Source organism: Toxorhynchites rutilus, chromosome 3 (assembly GCF_029784135.1).
Source record: "Toxorhynchites rutilus septentrionalis strain SRP chromosome 3, ASM2978413v1, whole genome shotgun sequence".
In the NCBI taxonomy this organism is placed as follows: domain Eukaryota; kingdom Metazoa; phylum Arthropoda; class Insecta; order Diptera; family Culicidae; genus Toxorhynchites; species Toxorhynchites rutilus.
Window position 1 is genome coordinate 254,764,003 of NC_073746.1, and position 22,097 is coordinate 254,786,099.

Below are 22,097 nucleotides of genomic sequence, written 5' to 3' on the forward strand. Positions count from 1 at the left end.
TGAGAGTTTGACAGGTAAGGTACAGTAGAATCCGTTTATTAGGACTCCGCTTATATTGACCTACCGTCTATTATAACGTAATACCACAACGAAGTTTGGTTATCATATACAATTATTTTCAATCAAGTCGGATATAATGATTTCTTTACATGCATAAGTACATATTAACATAAAAAATGTTTTTTTTTTCACAAAACGCTTTGTATGACATCCGCTCATTATGACCTCACTTCGATGTCATTATTAACGGATTCCTATGTAATTTGTGATTTATCTTGTCTTTTCTATTTATTGGTCTTCATATAACGCGGTACGAATGATGTGATTTGTACTAATCCTGAGTTTCTTATAACGCGGTTTTCATACACCGCGGTAAACAGTTTCCATACAACGCGCTATGAATTAGCCTGGTTTGTAGAGTAAAATCCGAGTTTCGTATAGCGCGGCTCCATATAACGCGATACGCACTCACCGCATTATAGGAGGGTTGACTGTACTTTCATTTTTGGGAGAATATCCGGAGTGAAAATTGAACTAGTGACCTTTAGCGTGAGAGGTATGGATGTTACCATTACGCCAGATCATCTCCTCTCACAAAAACACCATCTTTCAATGGATACGTGTCAAAATTTGACAGCAATCTGTCGATTGGTTCGTGCGTTTCAGCATTGAGAGTGAAGCAACTTTTGTTATTGTGAAAAAAATTGAAAAATCACAATTGAATTGGGCTTCGAATTGCTTCCGCATCCACCGTATTCTCCAGATATGGTCCCAGCTACTATTTTCTGTTCGCAATCCTGAAGAGAATGCTCGCTGGCAACAAATTTAAGACCGATGATGAAGTGATTACCGAAACTGAGGCCTATTTTGGAAAAGAATTCTATAAAAATGGTATCGAAAAGTTACAAGATCGTTATAATCGCTGTATCGCCCTCGAAGGCAATTATGTTGAATAATAAAATTGAATTTTGCAAAAAAATAGTTTTACTGTGTTACCTTATAAACTTATCAGCCGAACTGTTATTGTTGACAAAACATAGAAAAAAGTTCATTTGTATGTTTTGAAACGGAGCTGAAAATACAACATTAATGTTCAGAGGTCGGAAATAGCAAAAAGTCAGTCCACAAAACTATTTGACTGGCAACAAGCCAATCTAACTATAATATATTTTCAAACTTATGATTCTTGTAGGAAAGATTCTCAATTTTATTTCAACATCATTTAATTGTGTGTGTGTGTTTGGATACATGAAAACGTAAAAAAAGTTTTTGTAGTGAGTCAAAATGTTGTCACGTCACGCTGGAATGGATCGTATACCTTGCGTGACGTGAGAACAACTTCTTGAGACAGTTGATACTCCTCTAATTGTGGACCGATTTTAACCAAATTTTGTGGACTTTTGACTCTCATTGTTCGTTCACAGAACCTAAGTATAAAAATGTTTGAACTTAGGTTCATCTGATAAACTAAAAAATGCTCTATTTTTGTGACGTGACAATGCTCCAAAATACCTGTTTTCATATCCTTGTTTCTCAAAAATTACAAAATGAAACCAAGGTCTATCCACTGCTCTTCAAACAAATGTTTAATAATCCATCCAATGGTATATATACATTGAAGTTTGGAAGTACAGAGATATCTAAAAAAACTTGAAAAAAGTGAAAACTTAAAACATTTAGAATATAATTATGTAGTTTTTTAAACTCGCCCCTCTCAAAGGTTGGTGCATAAAAATAAAATTTGTTTCAAAGAATTTTTGATATAACTAGTGCATATTTCTTCCTGATTATTACTTTTATTTTTCCTGATTTTAAAAAAATTATAGTTGGCAACCCTGCTAACAAGTGTGAATTTGTACTTCAGAAACAGACACATTCGCAAATCCTACCGGATACACCAGAGCACACTAGCAGGTATTAACTTCTACAGTTGCACAGAAAAATGACCCACATTTCACAACGAACGACTTCGAATGCATAATTAACGAAAATAAATGCATTCCGTGTTTTCCTCGGAGCTTTGAACGCATAATAAACGCACCAACTGCCTCGTTTGAAATGTCACTATGCATAGTAATTATACGGCGTATCAATTTGGGCATATCGAAACCTATTACTTGTACAACATTAGAATAAGCCGCTTTGGAGTAATTTACTCCCGGCTCCCGGCTAACTTATTCATCACAGACGAATCCCTTCGGCACTCTGATATGCGGAAGGTGGATTGTATACATATCTTTTCGATTTACCATTCAAATTAGATGAAAATCTATGCTTCGGTGGTTCTGAACTGAGTGCTACTTACCGGTGGTAATCACAACGCAATAGTAGAAAAGTAATCCCAGTAATCCTATTCGTGTTTCCATCGTTGCTGTTGAACTACTAGCTGCCGTTCCGATATGTTCGGGAAGATGTGGTGGAAGGAGAAAAAATCAGTGTCGATGCTGATCCTTTTTTAACGACCCGAAGCCTTTCAATATATGCGTCAAACACTGGATCTAGCTCGGAGGCACGAGCAGTTCGTTTCCCCTTTCTTTATTTTTTTAACAGAATCCTTTTTCACTCGCTGTTACAAGTACTTCAGAGACGAATAATTTATTCAGTAAAAGCAACTTTAATTCCGCCGAAGGACATCACTCAACTAGCCTTGGCACAGCTGCGGACGAACGAACTCATCAGCAGTCCGGCTTCCGCCACCGCCAGGCATCACATTCTTGGCACGACATCTACACCGACAAACAACAGTAGCGGCTTTTCGGATCCTGGGCCTGCCTGCAGTTTGCATCCTTCTGCTCCTGAATCACATGTTCACTAACCGATGAAGTTACTGCAGTTGAAGCGGATAAACTCTGTGCCGCAGTTTTCGCACAGGTTCACAACTGCGGCGGAGGCACGACGAATAAATAACACCACACTGGCACCACGATACACTACTGGCGAGGCTTCTAGGGATCACTGTTTTCACGCTATTTTAATTATTCATCAATCACTTCAGTCTGAACTGGGCTCGGCTGGATGCGCTTCAATTTAACTGCCGTAGTTTTCATTAATTTTCCTCTGCCCTCTTGTTGTGCGTTGAAAAATGCATCGTCGTTCGCTGGAGTTGATGCCTTTTTCAGCCACCTGTGGGAACAAACCGACTGGTTAGACATTGTTTCATATCATCATTTGTTTTATTGTTTTATTTGTTCAATTGAAATTGTTGGTATTTTATGTAAGTGAATATGAGCATTCCGAAAATAAGCACAAAAAAGCTAGGGTATCTTCATGTTCGACACATCGACAAACCAAAAACTACACCTTACACCCCGAACGTAACGCTCTTGTTTTTGAAATTCTAAACCCATACTCCGGAAGAGAAATAATTAAAAAAAAACATTATCACCATGACTAATAAGCATCAACACACTCCTAAATTCACAAAAGCTCTCTTTCGGCAAAGAAATAATAAAAATGAGTTATTTTTTTTTTTTTTACTATATTTAAGATTATTTTAGAATGCATCGAAATTTTGAAAATAACGCTCCAGTAGCAAGTTCTGGTAGCCCCAAACAGAGTTTGCGTGGTTTTATAGTAGCAGCTGAATACATGACTCATCCCTGGTCTCGCTAAAACAAAACACCAGATTTGTGTTCTTATTGCCAAGCGGTATGAAAACGGACGCTATACGCCTAGATAACATCAAATCTCGCTAAAACAAAACACCAGATTTGTGTTCTTATTGCCAAGCGGTATGAAAACGGACGCGATACGCCTAGATAACATCAAATCTCAGAATATTTCTGAATATTTGTAAGGAGTTTTTAAGGAACAATTCAGAATTGTGACCTGAACGAAGTAGACGGATAGATATTTACTTTTATTTTGTTTGTACATGTGTTTTTGTTTTACTTTTGTCTGAAGAATTTAACAATGATGGTATTCAGTTTATTTCTAGTTATTCAGTTGTTAGATAATTTAAAAGTACTGTGATATCTACAGTAAAGTCTGTTTCAGTGATAATTTGGTCGCATAAATTAGGACATTTCTCAGCGTAAGAATAACGTACATAAAAGAAAGGATGTCATTTTGTAGGTTTCTTAATGAACTTTAAGAGAAAAATACTTGAATTTTTTTTTGTTGTTAAGATGAATTTTCGAACTTTTCGTGTGATACCGATCATTTTCTGCACAGTACTACTGGTAAATGTATTTGCTATCTTGTTCCATCACTTTTCCATTTGAGCTGGTAAAAGCCAAGCGTAAAGGGAGTGTTGCGGGTATGTTCAAATTTGTTTACGCAGATAAACTTGCCGCGAGTTGATGATTTGACAAGGGATCTGTACTTGTGGAGAGAAGACAACGGTTTTCATCACTGGGGCAGCTATGAATGGATAGGTTTGCAGGGATGAGTGTCTTAAGAACAGGATTTTGCCATTCATTCGATCACACAATGGTCCGGTCAAGTTCTGACCTGACTTAGCAAGCTGCTATTACGTTAAGTCGTCAAGTGCTATAAGGAGAACAAGATTGCTTTCATTTAAAAAACTATCAATCCACCAAATTGTCCGGATTTGCATTCAATCGAGAAATATTGGGCAATTATCAAAGGCAAACTGAAGAAATGTGGCAGAACCATCAGAAAATCAGCTCAAATGGAAAAGTGGTGGAACAAGATAGCAAATATGGGTACCAGTACTGTGCAGAAAATGATGGGTGGTATCACACGAAAAGCTTTCATCAAATAATGGATGGATTTTGATTCCGAAAAAAAATTAGAGAAAAGATCCCCACGTATGTTTTTGTACGCGACATATAAAGTGGAAATAGTAACACAAGTGAACAATGAAAGAGCCTACATGGCTTACATGGCATTGGTTCTGGGAACATTGTTGCTATGCCCATTTTCGCGCCGCTCAGAGAATCATTGTTGCATCGCGATGCATATATAAGAGAAAGGCGAAAGATACTACATTCTAGAGACGAATGAACTCTCAGAGTTTAAAGTCTCTCTAATTCAATACCTTCCTTCCTTCCATACTACATTCACAAATCAAACTGGTCGGGGTGTGACTGAATGTTGTATCTTCCACCCTTCTCTTATATTATTATTATTATTATTTTGCTCTTTTTTCGTCTGATTGTGGTAATTACAATGCCACATGCACTTCATGTGAATATTCGCTAGCGTTCACAGCTCGAGGGGAAACATAAAACATAAAATGAGCAGAATAAGCGATCTTTGTTGTTTCGAGCACAAAAAGATTCGAAAAATTTTTAAAAAAATATATTTTCTTCATCTTTATTATGTTTTAAAAGTCATCTAATTCAGCCTCCTCAAAACAGATTAATTTTTGATACTCCAACACAAATAACGAAATCCGAATTTTTCACTGTTATAAATTAAAAGTAAGCAACTGAATATAATTGATGGAAGTATAAAGAGCTATAAAACAACATAAAAACGTATATTTTAACGTTTCATTGGAGCGAAAATCAGAGCATAGCATGACTGCATGCTCGAAACAAACATTTTTTTTTTTATCTGTATTATAGTAGATTTCAACTCATTTGGCTGGTTCCTCACTTTTTACTTCCATTTTTGGAAGATTGTCGGGAGTGAGAATTGAACTCGTGACCTTTTGCGTGAGAGGCATGGATGTTACCACTACGCCAGATCGCCTCCACTGAAACAAACATATTTTTTACATTTCATGCAGTTGTTGCGTATTTTTCGGGTCTTTTATTAAAGAGAAGAATGTATAACGAGCTTCTAGATAATTACCAGATGATAAAGGTTCTGGAATATAAAGTTTGCATATTTCTAATATTACTTGTCTCTGTATTCTTTTTTTTTTTTATCCAAAATATATATTTTTATTAAGGCTCATATGGCGTCAACCTGACGGGGCCGGGAGTTCAATATTTCGACAATGTTTGCCTTATAACTATGTTAGTAATATGTAACCGATTACTCGCGGTTGGCTCGAGGTTAGTATTACAAGTGTTTTCGTAATTGTGATGTTGCTGTCTTCAATGATCTGTACCTGTGCCCGACACGGGATACTTCCTATTGGGATGCAGCTGACCATTAATCAGCAACGCCCCCCTAGTCTGTACCCCATATCTAGCGTGGTGCGTCTTCTCGAGGAATCCAGGATAGAATGGTCACTAGCCGGCGCAATCATCAGCTCGTGTAGAGTTGTCATGAGCGGTACAACCTTTGGCTTTTGTTGAATCATCAGTGGACTGCACAACCTTTGGCCCGTGTATCTGTAAAGAGTGTGTGTATGTATTGCCGCGACTAAGTAAAAGTTTATAGATCGAATAGGAGGGATACGAAACAGGGACACAACGAAGGAAAAATCATTAAACGTTGACATCGGCGTTCCTGAGGAACAGGTATAGATGAAGCAGAAGATCAGGATCACGGCTACCTAAGATATCCCGGACGGGGATATCCGATTGTCTGCCTTTTGCTCTCAGTGCTCTAGAGAGCTGAGAGCGAGCAGCATGGAACCGGATACACGACCAGACAATATGCTCGATGTCGTGGTAGCCATCGCCACAATCACAAAGATTGTTTGCTGCGAGCCCAATTCGATAGAGATGCGCGTTTAGGTTGTAGTGATTGGACATAAGCCGAGATATCACGCGAATGAAATCACGACCGACATTCAATCCCTTAAACCAAGCTTTCGTCGAAACCTTAGGGATAATCGTGTGTAACCAACGACCGAACTCATCTTCACTCCACATGCGCTGCCAACTAACGAGTGTGTCCTGACGAGGAATGTGAAAAAATTCGTTATAAGTAATTTGCCTTTCAAAAAGTGTGCCTTCTGAAGCGCCCACCTTAGCTAGCGAGTCCGCTTTCTCATTCCCCGGAATCGAGCAATGAGAGGGAACCCATGCTAAGGTAATCTTGAATAATTTTTCGACCAAAACACTCAATAGATGTCTTATTCTTGTTAGGAAATAAGATGAGCGTTTATCAACTTTCATTGAGCGGATTGCCTCTATTGAGCTGAGACTGTCTGAAAAAATAAAATAGTGGTCGATGGGCAATGTTTCAATGATCCCTAATGCGTAATATATCGCACCCAGTTCAGCGACATACACGGAACAAGGATCTTTGAGTTTGAAAGAGGCACTGGAATTTTCATTGAAGATGCCGAAGCCAGTGGACCCGTTTATGCATGAACCGTCAGTAAAGAACATTTTATCAGATCTAACTTTCCCATATTCTGCCGAAAATATCTCCGGAATGTAATCGGAGCGTAGATGATCTGGGATTCCATGGATCTTTTGTCGCATGGACAGATCAAAATTGACAGAGGAATTGCAAAAGTATGGGAAGCAAACTTGGTTGGAGATGCCCGGTGAAGGGTGCACTTCATGGGTAAGGTACTCATGGTATAGAGACATAAAACTTGACTGAGGAGTCAGTTGGAGTAGATTTTCGAAGTTATCAATCACCAATGGATTCATGATCTTGCAACGGATGAGAAATCTGTAGGATAATTCTGTGAACCGAAGAGTAAGCGGGGGTACTCCTGCCAAAACTTCGAGACTCATCGTATGTGTCGAATGCAAACACCCCATGGCTATACGCAAGCAACGATATTGTATTCTCTCCAGCTTAAGAATATGAATCCTGGCAGCTGATCGGAAGCAAAAACTGCCATATTCTAACACTGATAATATCGTTGTTTTGTATAACTGAATGAGGTCTCCTGGATGGGCACCCCACCATGTTCCGGTTATTGTTTGGAGAAAATTGATTCTTTGCTGGCATTTCTGTTTCAAATACGCAATGTGTATTCCCCAAGTACATTTAGAGTCAAAATATACTCCAAGGTATTTGAAAAACATCGAGTGCTTGATCGTTTTGCCGGATAGGTGAAGCTGGAATTGGGCGGGTTCGTGCTTCCTAGAAAAAAGGACCATTTCAGTTTTCTCCGTAGAGAATTCGATACCCAGCTTGAGAGCCCACGTGAACAGGTTGTTCAGGGTATCTTGCAAGGAATTTTGCAGAACGGCGGGATTAGTACCCGTGATGGAAATAACTCCATCGTCTGCAAGTTGTCTCAACGTGCAATCTCTAGTTAGACAATCATCTATATCATTGACGTAAAAACTGTACAAGAGGGGGCTTAGGCAGGAGCCTTGTGGGAGGCCCATAAAACTGTAACGAGAAGATTTCAAGCTGCCATGATTGAAAAACATGTGCTTTTCTGAGAGTAAATTGTACAGGAAATTATTCAGAATTGGTGAAAGTCCACGATTATGAAGTTTCTCTGAGAGAATTTCCATGGAAACTGAATCAAATGCCCCTTTGATATCGAGAAAAACGGAAGCCATTTGTTCTTTGCGAGCAAATGCGATTTGGATTTCAGAAGATAGCAGCGCGAGACAATCGTTCGTCCCTTTACCTCGGCGGAAGCCAAACTGCGTATTTGACAGCAAATTGTTCGTTTCAACCCACTTGTCCAAACGAAGTAGAATCATTTTCTCAAACAATTTACGAATACAGGATAACATTGCAATCGGCCTATACGAATTGTGATCGCAAGCCGGCTTGTTGGGTTTTCGTATGGCTATCACTCTCACTTGTCTCCAGTCATGCGGGACTATATTCAGCTCCAGGCATTAATTTCTTGGTAAACTAGAAATTAATGCCTTTTTTTAGATGGGACATAAAAAGATGATATAGAAGGATTTCTAGGAACTTCCTTTTCTTTTTCTTGTTTTCTTGTCGATATTGTCCATTATAAAAAAAATATCCCCGAAACTGTAAATGTTAAAAATTACCATAAGCCACCGATTAGCTTATAGTTCACTGTTTACAATTATTCCACAAGTGAAATTCTTTCACAAGTGTGTATATGTACTACCATCATATTTAGCGAATAACTATACGAAAGTCAAACAATTATATTTCGTTTTTGAACGTTGAATCTAGCGACGAATATATCGACGAATAGTTAATATATGGATCCGTTCAATCCAGTTACAAAAGGGACTGAAATCTGGTAGGGGAATAGTCCGGTAATGATCTTATGCATTATATGCAATAAATATTCCACGCCACTAACATTAATTTAAACATTTCATTCAACAATATTCTAGAATATGAAAAAAGACACTTGTCCAAAAAAGTTACTCCTACACTTGCGTCGGTGTGTCAGACCGAAAGTGCTAAAAAAGTGACACACGTCCCCTTTGTACCAACACATGCGATACGCTAAACGATGACGAACGATGAATAACAAAGCTAGAGAGAATCGCAAACGCGTAGTGTTGATATTTTTTGAGAAATGAACGAATTATTGATTTCTCGGTCTGACAGACCAATGCGCGAGTATAGGAGTGTTAATGTAAGATGTAGTCCTACGTCAAAACAACTTCGTACTGTTGTCGTAAACGTCGGAGAGAAGTAGAATCAATAGATGTTATTCTTCGTCAGATTGGTCAGAGGCGATATAATTGGAACTTCGAATTCGTTCATTAGCGGCTGCAGTGTGGATGAACATGTATTCCCATGCATTTAAATGGGTAGCCTTCCTGACACACTTTTTGAGCTTCCCGTTATCCCAATCGATTTGATGGTTTTGACCCGTAGAGTGAACTGCCACACTTAACCTTTTCACGGGGACGCCGATGTCCCAAGCAAAAATCATGGATTAATTAAATATTTACGTAACCATTGTAATTTTTTTTTTCATTTTAATACTAGCTAACCCGGCAAACTTCGTCCCGCCCATTTACTTGATTAATGCAGAAATTTGTGTTTTATTTGTATGGCAGCCACCCCTAAGAGAGGGGGAAGGAGTATCTTAACACCATAGAAACATTTATTGCATCCTAAAACCTCCACATGCCAAATTTGGTTTCATTTGCTTGATTAATTCTCGAGTAATGCAGAAATTTGTGTTTCATTTGTATGGCAGCCCCCCCTTTGAGTGGGGGAAGGACTGTCTAACCATCATAGAAACATTTATTGCACCCTAAAACTTTTACATGCCAACTTTGGTTTTGTTTGCTTGGTTAATTTCCGAGTAATGCAGAAATTTGTGTTTCATTTGTATGGCAGCCCCCCCTTAGAGAGGGGGGAGGGGTCTAAAAATATCACGAAAACCTTCCCCGGCCCCAAAAACCCCTACATACCAATTTTCATGTCGATCGGTTCAGTAGTTTCCGAGTCTATAAGAATCAGACAGACAGACAGACATCACTCCATTTTTATATATATATAGATTTCTGAGTGTACCTTTTTATTATTTTTTACTGGCAATACATAATAACTAACACCGTTCATTGTCTACGGTTGCCGGAACGTTAGAGTTCTTTTGGCGCGAATGATCAGCTGTTTGGAATAAATTATTGATATTGTAAAAGTGCTTTTCAAGTTTTTACAGTGTCAAATTATCGTTACCTGGTAAGTAAATTGTTATTCTAAATATTCAGTAGTAATGTATTTATGTTGCATTCTGTGATAAATCGTTATAAAGATTATGGGACACGGATGTCCCTGTCGGCGTAAAGGGATACTTTTTATACAGAATTTCGTAACTTTTTGCCTGGAGATTTATACCAAAATGCTATCATTTTCTTATTCATATTGTTGCAGAATATGTTTCGTAAGGGACGTGGAGTTTTTGAACTTCGAGAAAATTAAATTCATCAAATTTGGATGGGTGACCATAGCGATGAGGAAGATGACTTAGTGCTTGATGAGGAAGACCAAAGACTTCTAACACAGGATGATGACCTAGGGGTATTTTATGTCGAGATTGAAGGAACAACGACTCTTCGACGGCAAGAATCACCTGAACCTTCAACATCTCGAGAGGAATTCGTCACTGAAGCACATTCCAACCTTCAACCTGTTTTCAATTGTAATCCGAGAACATACCACCCAAATGTTTTTCCTGGTGTGGAATATGAATTCGGAAAGGTGAGAATCTGTCAAGAAGTTTAAGTCGATACATTGACTCTTTTTGACATTTTCCGTTTAGAAACTAATTTCGACATTTTAGTTGAACGTATAGTATCCGAGTCAGTAAAATACGCTACCAAAATGAACGAGAGTTCGGGCTCAGCAGATAAAATTAACGTGAGATGTTCTAAAATTGTGTCACACTATAACAAAAATATAGGCGGAGTGGACCTAATGGACCAACTAAATGTTTGCTATGAAATAGATCGGATATCAAAAGTAAAGTATTATCTTCGCCTATTTTTTTGATCTGTCAGATATATCGGTCAATAATTCAAATACCGTCACCACTAAGCTTCATGAACAAAAAAAATTGAAGGATCTCTGTTGTCGACCTTGCAATTTAAAGAAGTTGTTGCTCGGAGTTTGATAAATGGTTTTACCAACAGGCCTTCCAACTGCAAGAAGTCGTGTAGTACGCAAAGCAGTGCAACGACAATTACCATCGCACCCCATGGAAAAGTCGAATGCCAGAAAGAGGTGCGTACATTGTGCCATGTACAAAAAAGAAAACCGCACAAATAATAATTGTGTTTTGTGTAAAGTGCACCTTTGCTACACTAACAACAGGAATTGTTTCGCCGAGTACCACAAATAACTTGCCCTATTATATTTATATTATTCATAAATAAGTAAATAAAGGTATACAAAGTAACAAATGTACATATTTTACAACAAAACACCCAACAAGTAAACCAAAATATAGATGTTTAAGTAGAAAGGAACCCTTAGCGACCATAGGGACATATTTGTCCCATAAATTTCCAAAAAGATTTTTTTTGAATTTTTAGTATAAATTATGTTTTTAGGGTGCCTATTAATTCATTACATCTAACTAAATTGATTTAATAAGGTACCGTAACCTTATGGTCCTCAAAGAATTAAGGTGAAGGTGGAACGAAGCCATTGTAGTAGTATAGGTAAAACCACGTGTTCCTATGGGGTAATAGTGTTTGTGAGAGAAAAGTAAAGCACACCACTTGTTTTGATTTTTGTACGTAATAGATCAATTCATTTATCAGACTGTGTGGCGCTTCACTGACACGGTTCTTAGAATACATTTGAAAAAAATAACAATTCAATACTAAATGTATGAACGATGTGTTACGATGAAAAATTGCAAATATAAATATATATACACCCAAAATTGATTTTTAGCTCATGTTTTGTCATCCCGATTTATGACATTAAATGAGACATAACATAACAGAAAATGTCATGACTCACAAATACTGGTAAGCATTTGTATAATATATATGGTACAGCAATATAAGATTAATACGAGCGAGCGAAACAAAAGACAAATAAGCTTTCCGCATACCTTGCCCTGGCTCAGACCGAGATAGATATTGTTCTCCTTCATGCGCTCCTTTTTTACTTATAGAAAACACTTTCCAACTTCATTATATAATCAGGAGCAATGTTATCACGTATTTGCTGAACAACTGCTGAAGCATCAATAGCCGTGTGGATAGCGTGGTCGTGTAAAATAGCTTTGCATTCCAGCCAGCATTGGTTCGATCCCCATTGACGTCGTATGGATTTTTTTTTGGCAAATCCCTAATGAAATGAGCAAAGAAGACAGAAAGAGATGTCTGCTCGCATACATACAAGCCATTTTTAAGCTTTTAAAACGGCTCATTATTTGCGCATTTGACTCTCTAGCACACGGAATGGCATAATTTCTGCCAAAGATGAAATGTTTTCTGCCAACGCTAGTTTGGGTGTAGAAAGTATATTTGCATTTGAAGTAAGATTCTGATTATACGTGAGCGTAACATGAGCAAATTTATATATAACACATGCGAATTGGGGCTCTTTTGGTATTAACAAGTTCTTCCGGACAGTATCTCGATGTTGATAATTCCTTAATATTTTCCTTCGTTCATCGTATTTTTTTCACATATCCACGTTGGAGAGCGTTAACTCTTCTCTTCGTTGACCGAGGCATTTTGATTGAATGTAATACGTTTTCATTGACGATTTTTGACAGCAGAGGCAGCCATGGCAGTGTTCCGAGCTCTGCAATACAATTTTCTTAATCAATGTTAAAAGCTAAAACTTACATTATATCCCCATTAAACGTAAAAATAATAATTGTATTGATATCAACACAATTTTATTTTATTGATTTCCATGACATGAAACGCTAACGAGTGTTAAATAAAAATTGAGAATTTTTTCAATACCTTTCAGTAACTCAAATAAAGAGCGTAAAATTTTCTTTCTCCAAGAAAATTGCTCTTTGGGCTCCCTAGAAACAGTATGCGTGTTTGGTTTTTGCTAGTTTGAATTTAGTCAAAGCAAAGATGGCGTCGAAACAGCACGTGCTCCGCGAACGCATTGTACGGTTCTACGAAACGCATTTCCAGCAAGGAAGAAAGTTCACGGTGGCACATTTTAAGGAAGAAAATGTACCTGTCAGTACGGTATATCGTATCCTGGGTTCCTTTAACGTAGAGCGGAAGGTCGGAAGTGGTCGTCCGGTGACGATAATGACGAAGCAGAGGAAGACATCGTTAAAGAAGCTGTTTGACAACAAGGACGCAACCAGCCTGCGTGACGCCGGTCGGAAATATGGCTGCTCCCACGTATTGATCCATCGGACCCTCAAGATGGAAGGAATCGTCTCCAGGAAGAAGACAGGTCGCCGGAGTACACGGAGGAGCAGATTGAGACGGTCAAATCACAGTGTCGGTGGATGACCAAAAAATACCGCGGGACGTCTTTCATTCTGGACGACGAAAACTATTTTCCGCTGTCCTAAACGCATATTCCAGGAAATGATAATTACTACTCCAGCGACAAGTCATCCACATCGCCTGAAGTAAAATACAAGTTCAAGCACAAGTTTGAAAAAAAGGTTATGTTGTACATCGCCATTTCCGGCCGGGGCATTTCAAAGCCTTGGTTTAAGCCGAGCGGTCTGGCAATCAACCAACAAATCTATCGAGAAGAGTACCTCGATAAAATCCTGCTGCCGTTTCTGAACGAGTATCACGCGGATGGGAAGTACATCTTCTGGCCGGACAAGGCGTCTTCCCATTACGCCAAGAAGATGCTGGCGTATCTGGAGGAGAAAAAGATACCGTTCGTTCCGAAAGATCGTAACCCAACAAACTTGCCCCAGTGCCGCCCAATAGAGGATTTCTTTGGCTCACTCAGTGCCCTAGTGTATAAAAACAATTGGAGGGCCAAGGACACGAAGCAACTGACTACAAGAGTCCGGAATTGTATCCGGAAAATGGACGTAAGTGCCGTACAACGTTCTTGTGAGAGCATCGCGACAAAGTTGCGTCGAACAGCAGACCACGGCCCTTACTCAAACATTCACTGACATTTTTTTGAAGAAAATACATTATGTTATTAATAAAAAATACTGAAATAGATGAAAAAAAAAATTTTTATATGTGATTGAAAAAATTCTCATTTTTTATTTAACACCCGTTATGACTCAGGAAGAACATTTTATTGAGTGGTTTATATAGCTGTTTCGATGATGCTGCCTGGAATCATTGTCGAAAAAATAAATATGCCAATACAAGCAAAACCATTGCGGAAAATTGAAAAATTAAAATTTAACATTCTCGAGTTTTCCGACGTTTTTTCATTATACATTACGACGGCAGATGAAAATGTAATATCTTGTGAGTAATCAACTAGAGTTTGGTTGGTATTACTTGATGTGTGCGAAAACGATCATTTTCTTCACACTGTTCCGCAAAATTATTGATTTTCGGGCGAGGGGTGAGGGAGGGAGATGAAAGAAATGAGCGACATTGTGGCAGCCATTTGTGGCTTCATTCCACATTCACCTTAATTCGTTGGATCGATTGTTTTCCACGGCATTCCTGGGTTCCCTCAAGCGTACTTTGAATTTTCGGCGGGTTTGACCAATGCACCCTTGAATCGGGTTTGTCCATTTCGGATAGAATGGTAGGCTGATCCTCTGAATGTTTTATTTTTGTGGTTGTAAGTGATCGCGTTTTGGCGGTGTTTTTTCCGTTCGCATTTTCTGAGGATCTAATTTACAAACTTTCCGTAGTAACCGTTCAAGGAGGCACCTTCGTGAATTTTCTTCTTTCCGCTTCGAATTCTTGTTTTCCCATTGGAATGCTGAAAAGGCGATGGGCCATCAAATGGAAAGCTTCTGTGCTCTATAATGGTTGGAGTCGGATGCGATATATTGGTCCATGGAAGTCGGCTTCCGGTAGATGCCATATTTTAGAGTATTGTCCTCTTTTCTCGTGACGATTAGGTCCAAGAAAGGGAGTTTCAATCAGATTCTTTCTCAACCGTGATTTTGATTTTTGTGATTTGATATTTGATATTTGTGATTTTTCAGCTGTCGTATCGCGCTTTCCGTGCTGGAAGTTTGTGGTTTTTGGTTGTTCATATTTTCCACTATATCCCCGATGCAACGCTCGACATCGTGACGGTGAGCAGACTTCGAAGAAAAGTTGTTGTATTGTATGGCACTTTCAATGCTGTTAACGATGTCAGCTTGACTAAAACCACCTAGAAGGGCCACGTAATTTTTCTCATTATGACAGTACGAGGGTAGTCCGATAAGTACTTAGCCTACAAAAAAAAACAAATTTTTTGGAAAAGTGGTGATTTATTTTTCAACATAATCTCCTTTTAGCTCGATACACTTGAGCCAGTGATGCTCCAACTTCTTTAATCCATCTGAAAAATACGTTTTCTCGAGGTCTGCAAAGTAGGCTTCCGTGGCGGCGACGACCTCCTCATTTGACTCAAATTTCTGCCCGGCGACTTTTACAAGTTTGGAAACCAAAAAAAAATTATAGGAGGTTGTGTCCAAGATACGACCGCATTGTTGACGTAGAACTACGCTGTTATTTTATATGAGTCGCTTGTTTATATCTTTGGGTATTATTCTATAATGCTGAGAAATTTTAGAAACAACTGCTTAGTAGAATAATCTCTGAAATGGATTTTTCATTGTAGAATCAGTTGACGATAATTGATTGATGATTCATTCTTGCCCTCGCAAAACAATCGTATGTCGCAATTTATTTCATGACAATGCATTGAAAATTTACCTCGACTCGATTTACCTTAACGTCTGCTTCGCCATAACGTCAGTTTAATGCATTGATGCATTCTCAAAGGCACCAACGAAGCCCTTATGAAGACGGAAAATAAACAATGTTAACTGCTTGGAAAAAGGCTGAATTATGCCACACAGCTTGCACTCTGCTGTAACACCCATCGATGCGAATTCGCTGATGAGTTTGTCAAGAGCGACCGCTTTTCACTGCACCAACATCGCGTGCATCGTTAGATGACGCTTGCCTCGAAACTTTATTGCCCCTGGCAATGCGTTCGTTTTTTGCAAGGCTCAAGCCTGCCGTCTTCTTCTTCTTCTTGCTCATCACACACTACGCGAAGCGTCCAATTATGACGCAGAAAGAAAAGCACACGATACGAATAACGCGAAAAACAAACAGAAAAGCCAAACGACGATATCCAAGTTGGATTACCACTGGTGGGGTCCAATCTTAGATCGAAGCGCAGCGAAAGCAAAGTGAACTGGATTGCTCAACAGTCCGATGCCGAATGAAAGTTTGCCTCAGCGAGATCCACTGTTTATACTCTAGCCAAGTATTCCCCTTCATTCTTCTACTTTTCCTTTGTTCACGGAGACTTTAACTTCTACGATTTCCCCTTCGTTGGTCGTCGATAAGATGCTCGTTATTGACAGCTCTGTTCGGGATAGTACACAAATGGACAGAACAAATGTATGGGAAAATGGTAACACTTAAAGTTTTCATGAATTTTAATCATTTACTAACCAGGGAATTCTAATGTATGGCATATTAAGCAAATCTTACGGAATTTCCTATTCGTTTAGCATGTAAATCGCCAAAATCCAAAAATAGTTATTAACGTTAACTTTATTTCATAAAAACGTGACCTGTTTTCTGATTTGGCACCCTTAATGAAAGACGTAGTTCTACGTCAAAAAATCGCACGGAGCCAAATCTTGAGAATACGGTAGCTGAAGCAGCAGTTCGTAGTGCAATTCGACAAATTTGACCGTGGCGACGGTGGAATTTCCATTTCATCCATTCTTCTAAAATCCGCGGACACGCCCGCTTCCACACACGGTCAAATCAAAACTACGAGTCCGATTCGGCTGAAATTGTGACAGTAGCCGTTTACGAGAATGTACTACACGATAAGTAATCTCTCTTGCGATACTGACACCATCGGGCAATGAGGCTAAGTACTTATCGGACTGACCTCGTATGTATGACATATTCGTATTACGTTTTAGAAAACCGCTAGGCCACACATCTGAGTTTGTTTATTTCAGCCATCTGAGTTGGTTTATTGAACGAATGCTTCAGTCGGTTTTTTTTCATCAGTTCGTAAGTCAATTTCCTACTCTTATTCCTCTTATTTTCTCTTATTCCTACTGCTAACCCAAAATTTTCGATCTCAGCTATGGTGAAAAATTGGAAATTTTGAAGTGCTGTATGAGTGTTGTTCTTGGAATGTTGGAATTCAACGCAGCTGTGTTCACAGGTGACCATTCCTTAACAGCTTTTACAACCTCTTCCATCCGGTGGTTCGTCCATTACATCCGGTTGCTCTTGCGATCGCAGTTAGTGGGCATCTGTCAAGATAAAGAAGGAGGAGATAATCAATTTGTTTTCCCCGATACTCCACTTTTTTTTATCCCATTTATTTATTTTAGGCTCATTAGCATGTTTTAGCTGTAGCAGAGCCGAATTTTAATCGTGTACATGTCACATGTTTATCATATCTATAATTAGCACATTACACAGTTGCCATTTTTCAGCGTAAGTATATTCCCTTCTATACCATTTTGCATATGGTTTTGCATATGGTAGCCTTTTAGGCGTAAGAGTATTCCTTCTGATCTTCCATTATCCAGATCCAATTGATTGATCATTTTTGAGTTATTAATAGAACAGCAGTCCGATGTGTTTTGCAGAGCAGAGCAGTTGTATGGATGAATCGATCTTATTTCGACCGTGGATCGATCTCCATCGCTGATGATTGTTGCGTGGACATAGTCAATTTGTAACAACACAAAAATGGTCAATGAGGGCCCTGAGTTTTGAACTCACGATCGATCGCTTACTAAGCGAACACGCAATCAATGTGGCTACGGAGACCCCCGATACTCGACTTGATTAGGATTTTTTTCATCTATATTTCTGGAGTAAACATGAGAAAACACACCGATGATTCGATAAACAAAATACAAACACAAACGATTATGAGTTGTGCTGTCAGATTTTTGCCAACTAAGTTACAATTCAATAGTAATTCTCATATAAAATGATAATGTAACCGAGGGGATAAAGCATTTCAAGATATCATTACAAAGTGTCCGAAATATGATTCAGAATGGTAGTTTCAATGGTATGTTGTCATCCACTGGACGAGTTGGAAATCCGTCATACGAAGAATAAGATTCCAACGAACACTCCTTTAAAAATGTATGGCTACTGCCACGTGGTATTGCATTATTAATATCTGTGATTCAGAGAAAGCGGACCCGTTTTGAAATAAACGGTCGGCAATTTTTATTGGACCCTTCTCAACACGTCAAATAAAAATCGATTATGCGTGGTGACCCTTAATGTCAGTCAAGAACCAGTTTGAGTGACGCCTTTCCTAGTGATATTTTGCCATTCTCAACAATGTGCGATATTGGTCCCATTTCATTGATGCCTCGTTGAACAATAACATTCCTTCCATAGGAACGGGTTAACGAATCAAAGCATTCATTTCCGTTAACGTACGACTTTTGGCCGCACACGAGTGTTAAGAGAATGCAAAAAGCCACAAACAAGAATCACAACTCAATAAGTCTTGCTGCCAGTCAGTGTGTGTATGTATATTCGACGACCATCTGAAAGGAATCATATGATCTGTCATAAAACGCAATTTCCGCACCGCCACAAAAGGATAACTAAATCAAGAATAAGTCTATAATAAATGCCAGCGAGTGGGCGCGTTATCACCCATGCTCTCCGCGTGGAAGTCAAGTCGGACAAAAAGCAGCCGGAAGAAGGTGTGTGAGAGGCCGCTATTGGTCAGGAAATGGTGTTCTCTATGGCGCCGGAAATAGCCTCTATATTATTTGACTGTCATTTCTCGGTACGGTTTTATGTGAACGGCAGCTGTATATCGTGTTCGAGTTTATCGCGGGAATTGTTTGCGGGAATAAAACGGGGAGTTATTCTGAAAAATTGTGCGAATGTTTACGATTTTGCCGTATCGAAGTGGATTGGAACGGAATCGCATAAATCCGCTCCAGTAGCAACAAGAAGTCGAAGCGGTGCGATAATAAAATCAACGAATTTCATATGCGCTTGATGATTAATAACAATGTGAAGTGTCTTGGAGGGCTGTGAAATTTGAAATGTTTGCCATTTTCCAACCACATTCGTCGTAATTTCGAATTATTGATCTCTAAACTGTTTAATCATCGATGACACATCAACATATGTTCTTGTACCGATTCGAACGAATCATCAGCGATTTATATGGAGCAGGATTTGCTCTTAAGATCACCGATACGGTAAATCGTCCTGTTAATTATTAACCCGCTCACCTCTTTTGTAAGATGTAATCTCTAACCATACATCGCGAAAAGATATCACACGTGCTGCACCCTGAAAACCAGCTAACGAATAAACCAGGTGAACGATGAGGACTAATAGTTCTGGAACCACACGTGGTTGACTGAAATACATTTGCCTTATCCAGCTACTTCTGCCACTCACATATCTATGAATATGGTCCATAATTCTGTTCCCTGCACTACCATCAGTGGCTTGGAGTGGACCATCACACCAATGGTACATCATATTACGTGACGCATCGTTGCACATGGCGTCAAACATGGTTGGAGCCACAGCTGTACTGTTCCGCGGTGTATAAACCCATGGGCTACGGTCTGCGCTAAATGCAGGAAAATGGCCCAAATTTTAAATGCAAAATACACGGATGTGGGTCCTGCACCTCACCTAATGGACGAGGTTCTGGTGTTAGTATTTGGAAGCATAATTTTCCTCTCTTGCAGTGTACAGAACGCTACTTCCACGCGGGAACAGCATTTGATGGAACGCTAGCCCATCCTTCAATTACTTAACACGTCTAAAACGGTGCGGTACTGTCTTGATAATTCCACGGCATGAAAAATTGACTCTAAAAAGGGTAGATTTTCAATGTGATATCGAATAGAAAACCTCGTTGTCTCTCTGTAAAATATTAATAAGAGCATCCCACGAGAAGAAAAACAAATTAAAGGGCGAACACGAAATTATTGCGACACATTCAACAGAGCATAACTTTTTTACCATTGGGTAAAAATCAACCAAATTTTGCACACTTTCTCTTTGATGTGTATTGTCTACATGCTGTCAAACTCGAAGTCGTGTTTTTCGATTCTACGAAAAAGGAAGTGAACCAACGCGAGTCGAGAGAACAAATTCTTTCCAAACACCTGGAATTTCCTGACCTGTCGCACCGGCAGTTGGGAAAAATGTTGAACATTCACCATTCAACCGTCTCCAGAGTGTTGAAGCGGTTCCAGGAGCGTTTGACGTTGGACCACGGCGAAAGAGCTGGAAGAAAACCGGGACCGGAGAACAAAAAGACGAAGGGAAAGGTGAAGCGGATGATAAAAGCAAATCCCAACGTCTCAAGCCGTGATTTGGCTAAAAAGATCGGCATGTCGCAGAGCTACGCGTCCAGAATGCAAAGAAGAGAGCTGGACTACATACATACAAGGTACAGAACTTCCCAAACCGTGATGAGCGGCAACAATCGACGGCTAAAACTCGGGCACGGAAGCTCTACGAGAAGAAGCTGACAAAATATGGCCGCTGTGTGATGGACGACGAAACGTATATAAAATCCGATTTTAAGCAAATTCCGGGGTTGGAGTTTTTCACCGGCAAGAGCAAGTTCGATGTGGACGACAAATTTAAGAAGAAGAAAATGTCGAAGTTCGCCTCCAAATATCTCGTTTGGCAGGCCATCTGTTCTTGCGGACTGAGGAGTGAGCCTTTCGTGACAAAGGGCACAGTAAATGGCGAGATCTACAAATTTGAGTGCCTCGAGAAGCGCCTTTTGCCGTTCTTGCAGCAGCACGACGAAGCTTTGCTATTTTGGCCAGATTTGGCATCATGCAACTATTCTAAAAGTGTCCTGGAGTGGTATGAGGCCAATTCTGTCCATTTTGTTCCAAAGGACATGAACTCGCCAAACTGTCCGGAGCTGCGCCCGGTGGAGAAGTACTGGGCAATAATGAAGCAGGAACTTCGGAAGAGCAAGAAGACAGTCAAAGACGAGAAGGACAAGTTAAGAAAATGGAAAAAAAAAAAACTGAGAAACTGGTACCGGATGACACTGTAAAGACTTTGATGGAGGGCATCAAGCGAAAATGCGTTCAATTTTACACTCAAGGCTCCATCGATTAACTTTTCTTTTGATTTTTGAAGTAAATATATGTATAAAACTACCCTAAAATTTTGGTTTGATTCTGAACATTATAAGAAAATTGGCATGACATTTTCGGTGTCGCAATAATTTCGTGTTCGCCCTTTATACATGAAGATAAGATTATCTCAATCGACACTAGAGATTCGTATTTTAAAATGGTTCACCCTGTCCGTCATATTGAATGACATCTATGAAGGTGATTGAGGTCGAATAAAAAACTTGGCTCTGATCCAGCTCGTGAAAAAAAAAGGATTATGAACATGGGAACTGAACATATTTTATGCAGGGATTCGAAAAACTTATCGAACTGTGTTTTTCTTTATTTTTTGCTCCGGAAACCTCAAGAACACTGTTTTTTGTAGGCAACACCTAGTTCTGCCGACTGCTTTTCGGAAAGAAGAAGTTGTTTGATGATGAATCAGGTTCTTGGGTGGACCAATTAAATCGATAATTATTCATACATTTTAGCACTCTTTTCCCCGATTTTTAGAACAATCCTAATTCTCAAAGCAAATAATTCCAACATAAACAACATACAACTTTAATATCATCCGAAATAGCAGTGTAATCACTACCGCGGATGAGGTGTTGTTCTCTCGTTG

The 22,097-nt window shown here is 39.2% G+C and overlaps 1 protein-coding gene across 2 annotated transcripts in view; it reads right to left on the bottom strand.

Moving 5' to 3' along the window:
• Positions 1-22,097, bottom strand: part of LOC129776379 (limbic system-associated membrane protein-like) — a 373,734-nt gene that overhangs the window by 324,416 nt on the left and 27,221 nt on the right. For both annotated transcript variants that reach the window (XM_055781981.1, XM_055781982.1), the window contains one exon: positions 2,306-3,123. In XM_055781981.1, the coding sequence (XP_055637956.1) occupies positions 2,306-2,366 (61 nt within the window). In that variant the 5' untranslated portion in view covers positions 2,367-3,123. The remainder of the gene's footprint in view (positions 1-2,305; positions 3,124-22,097) is intronic.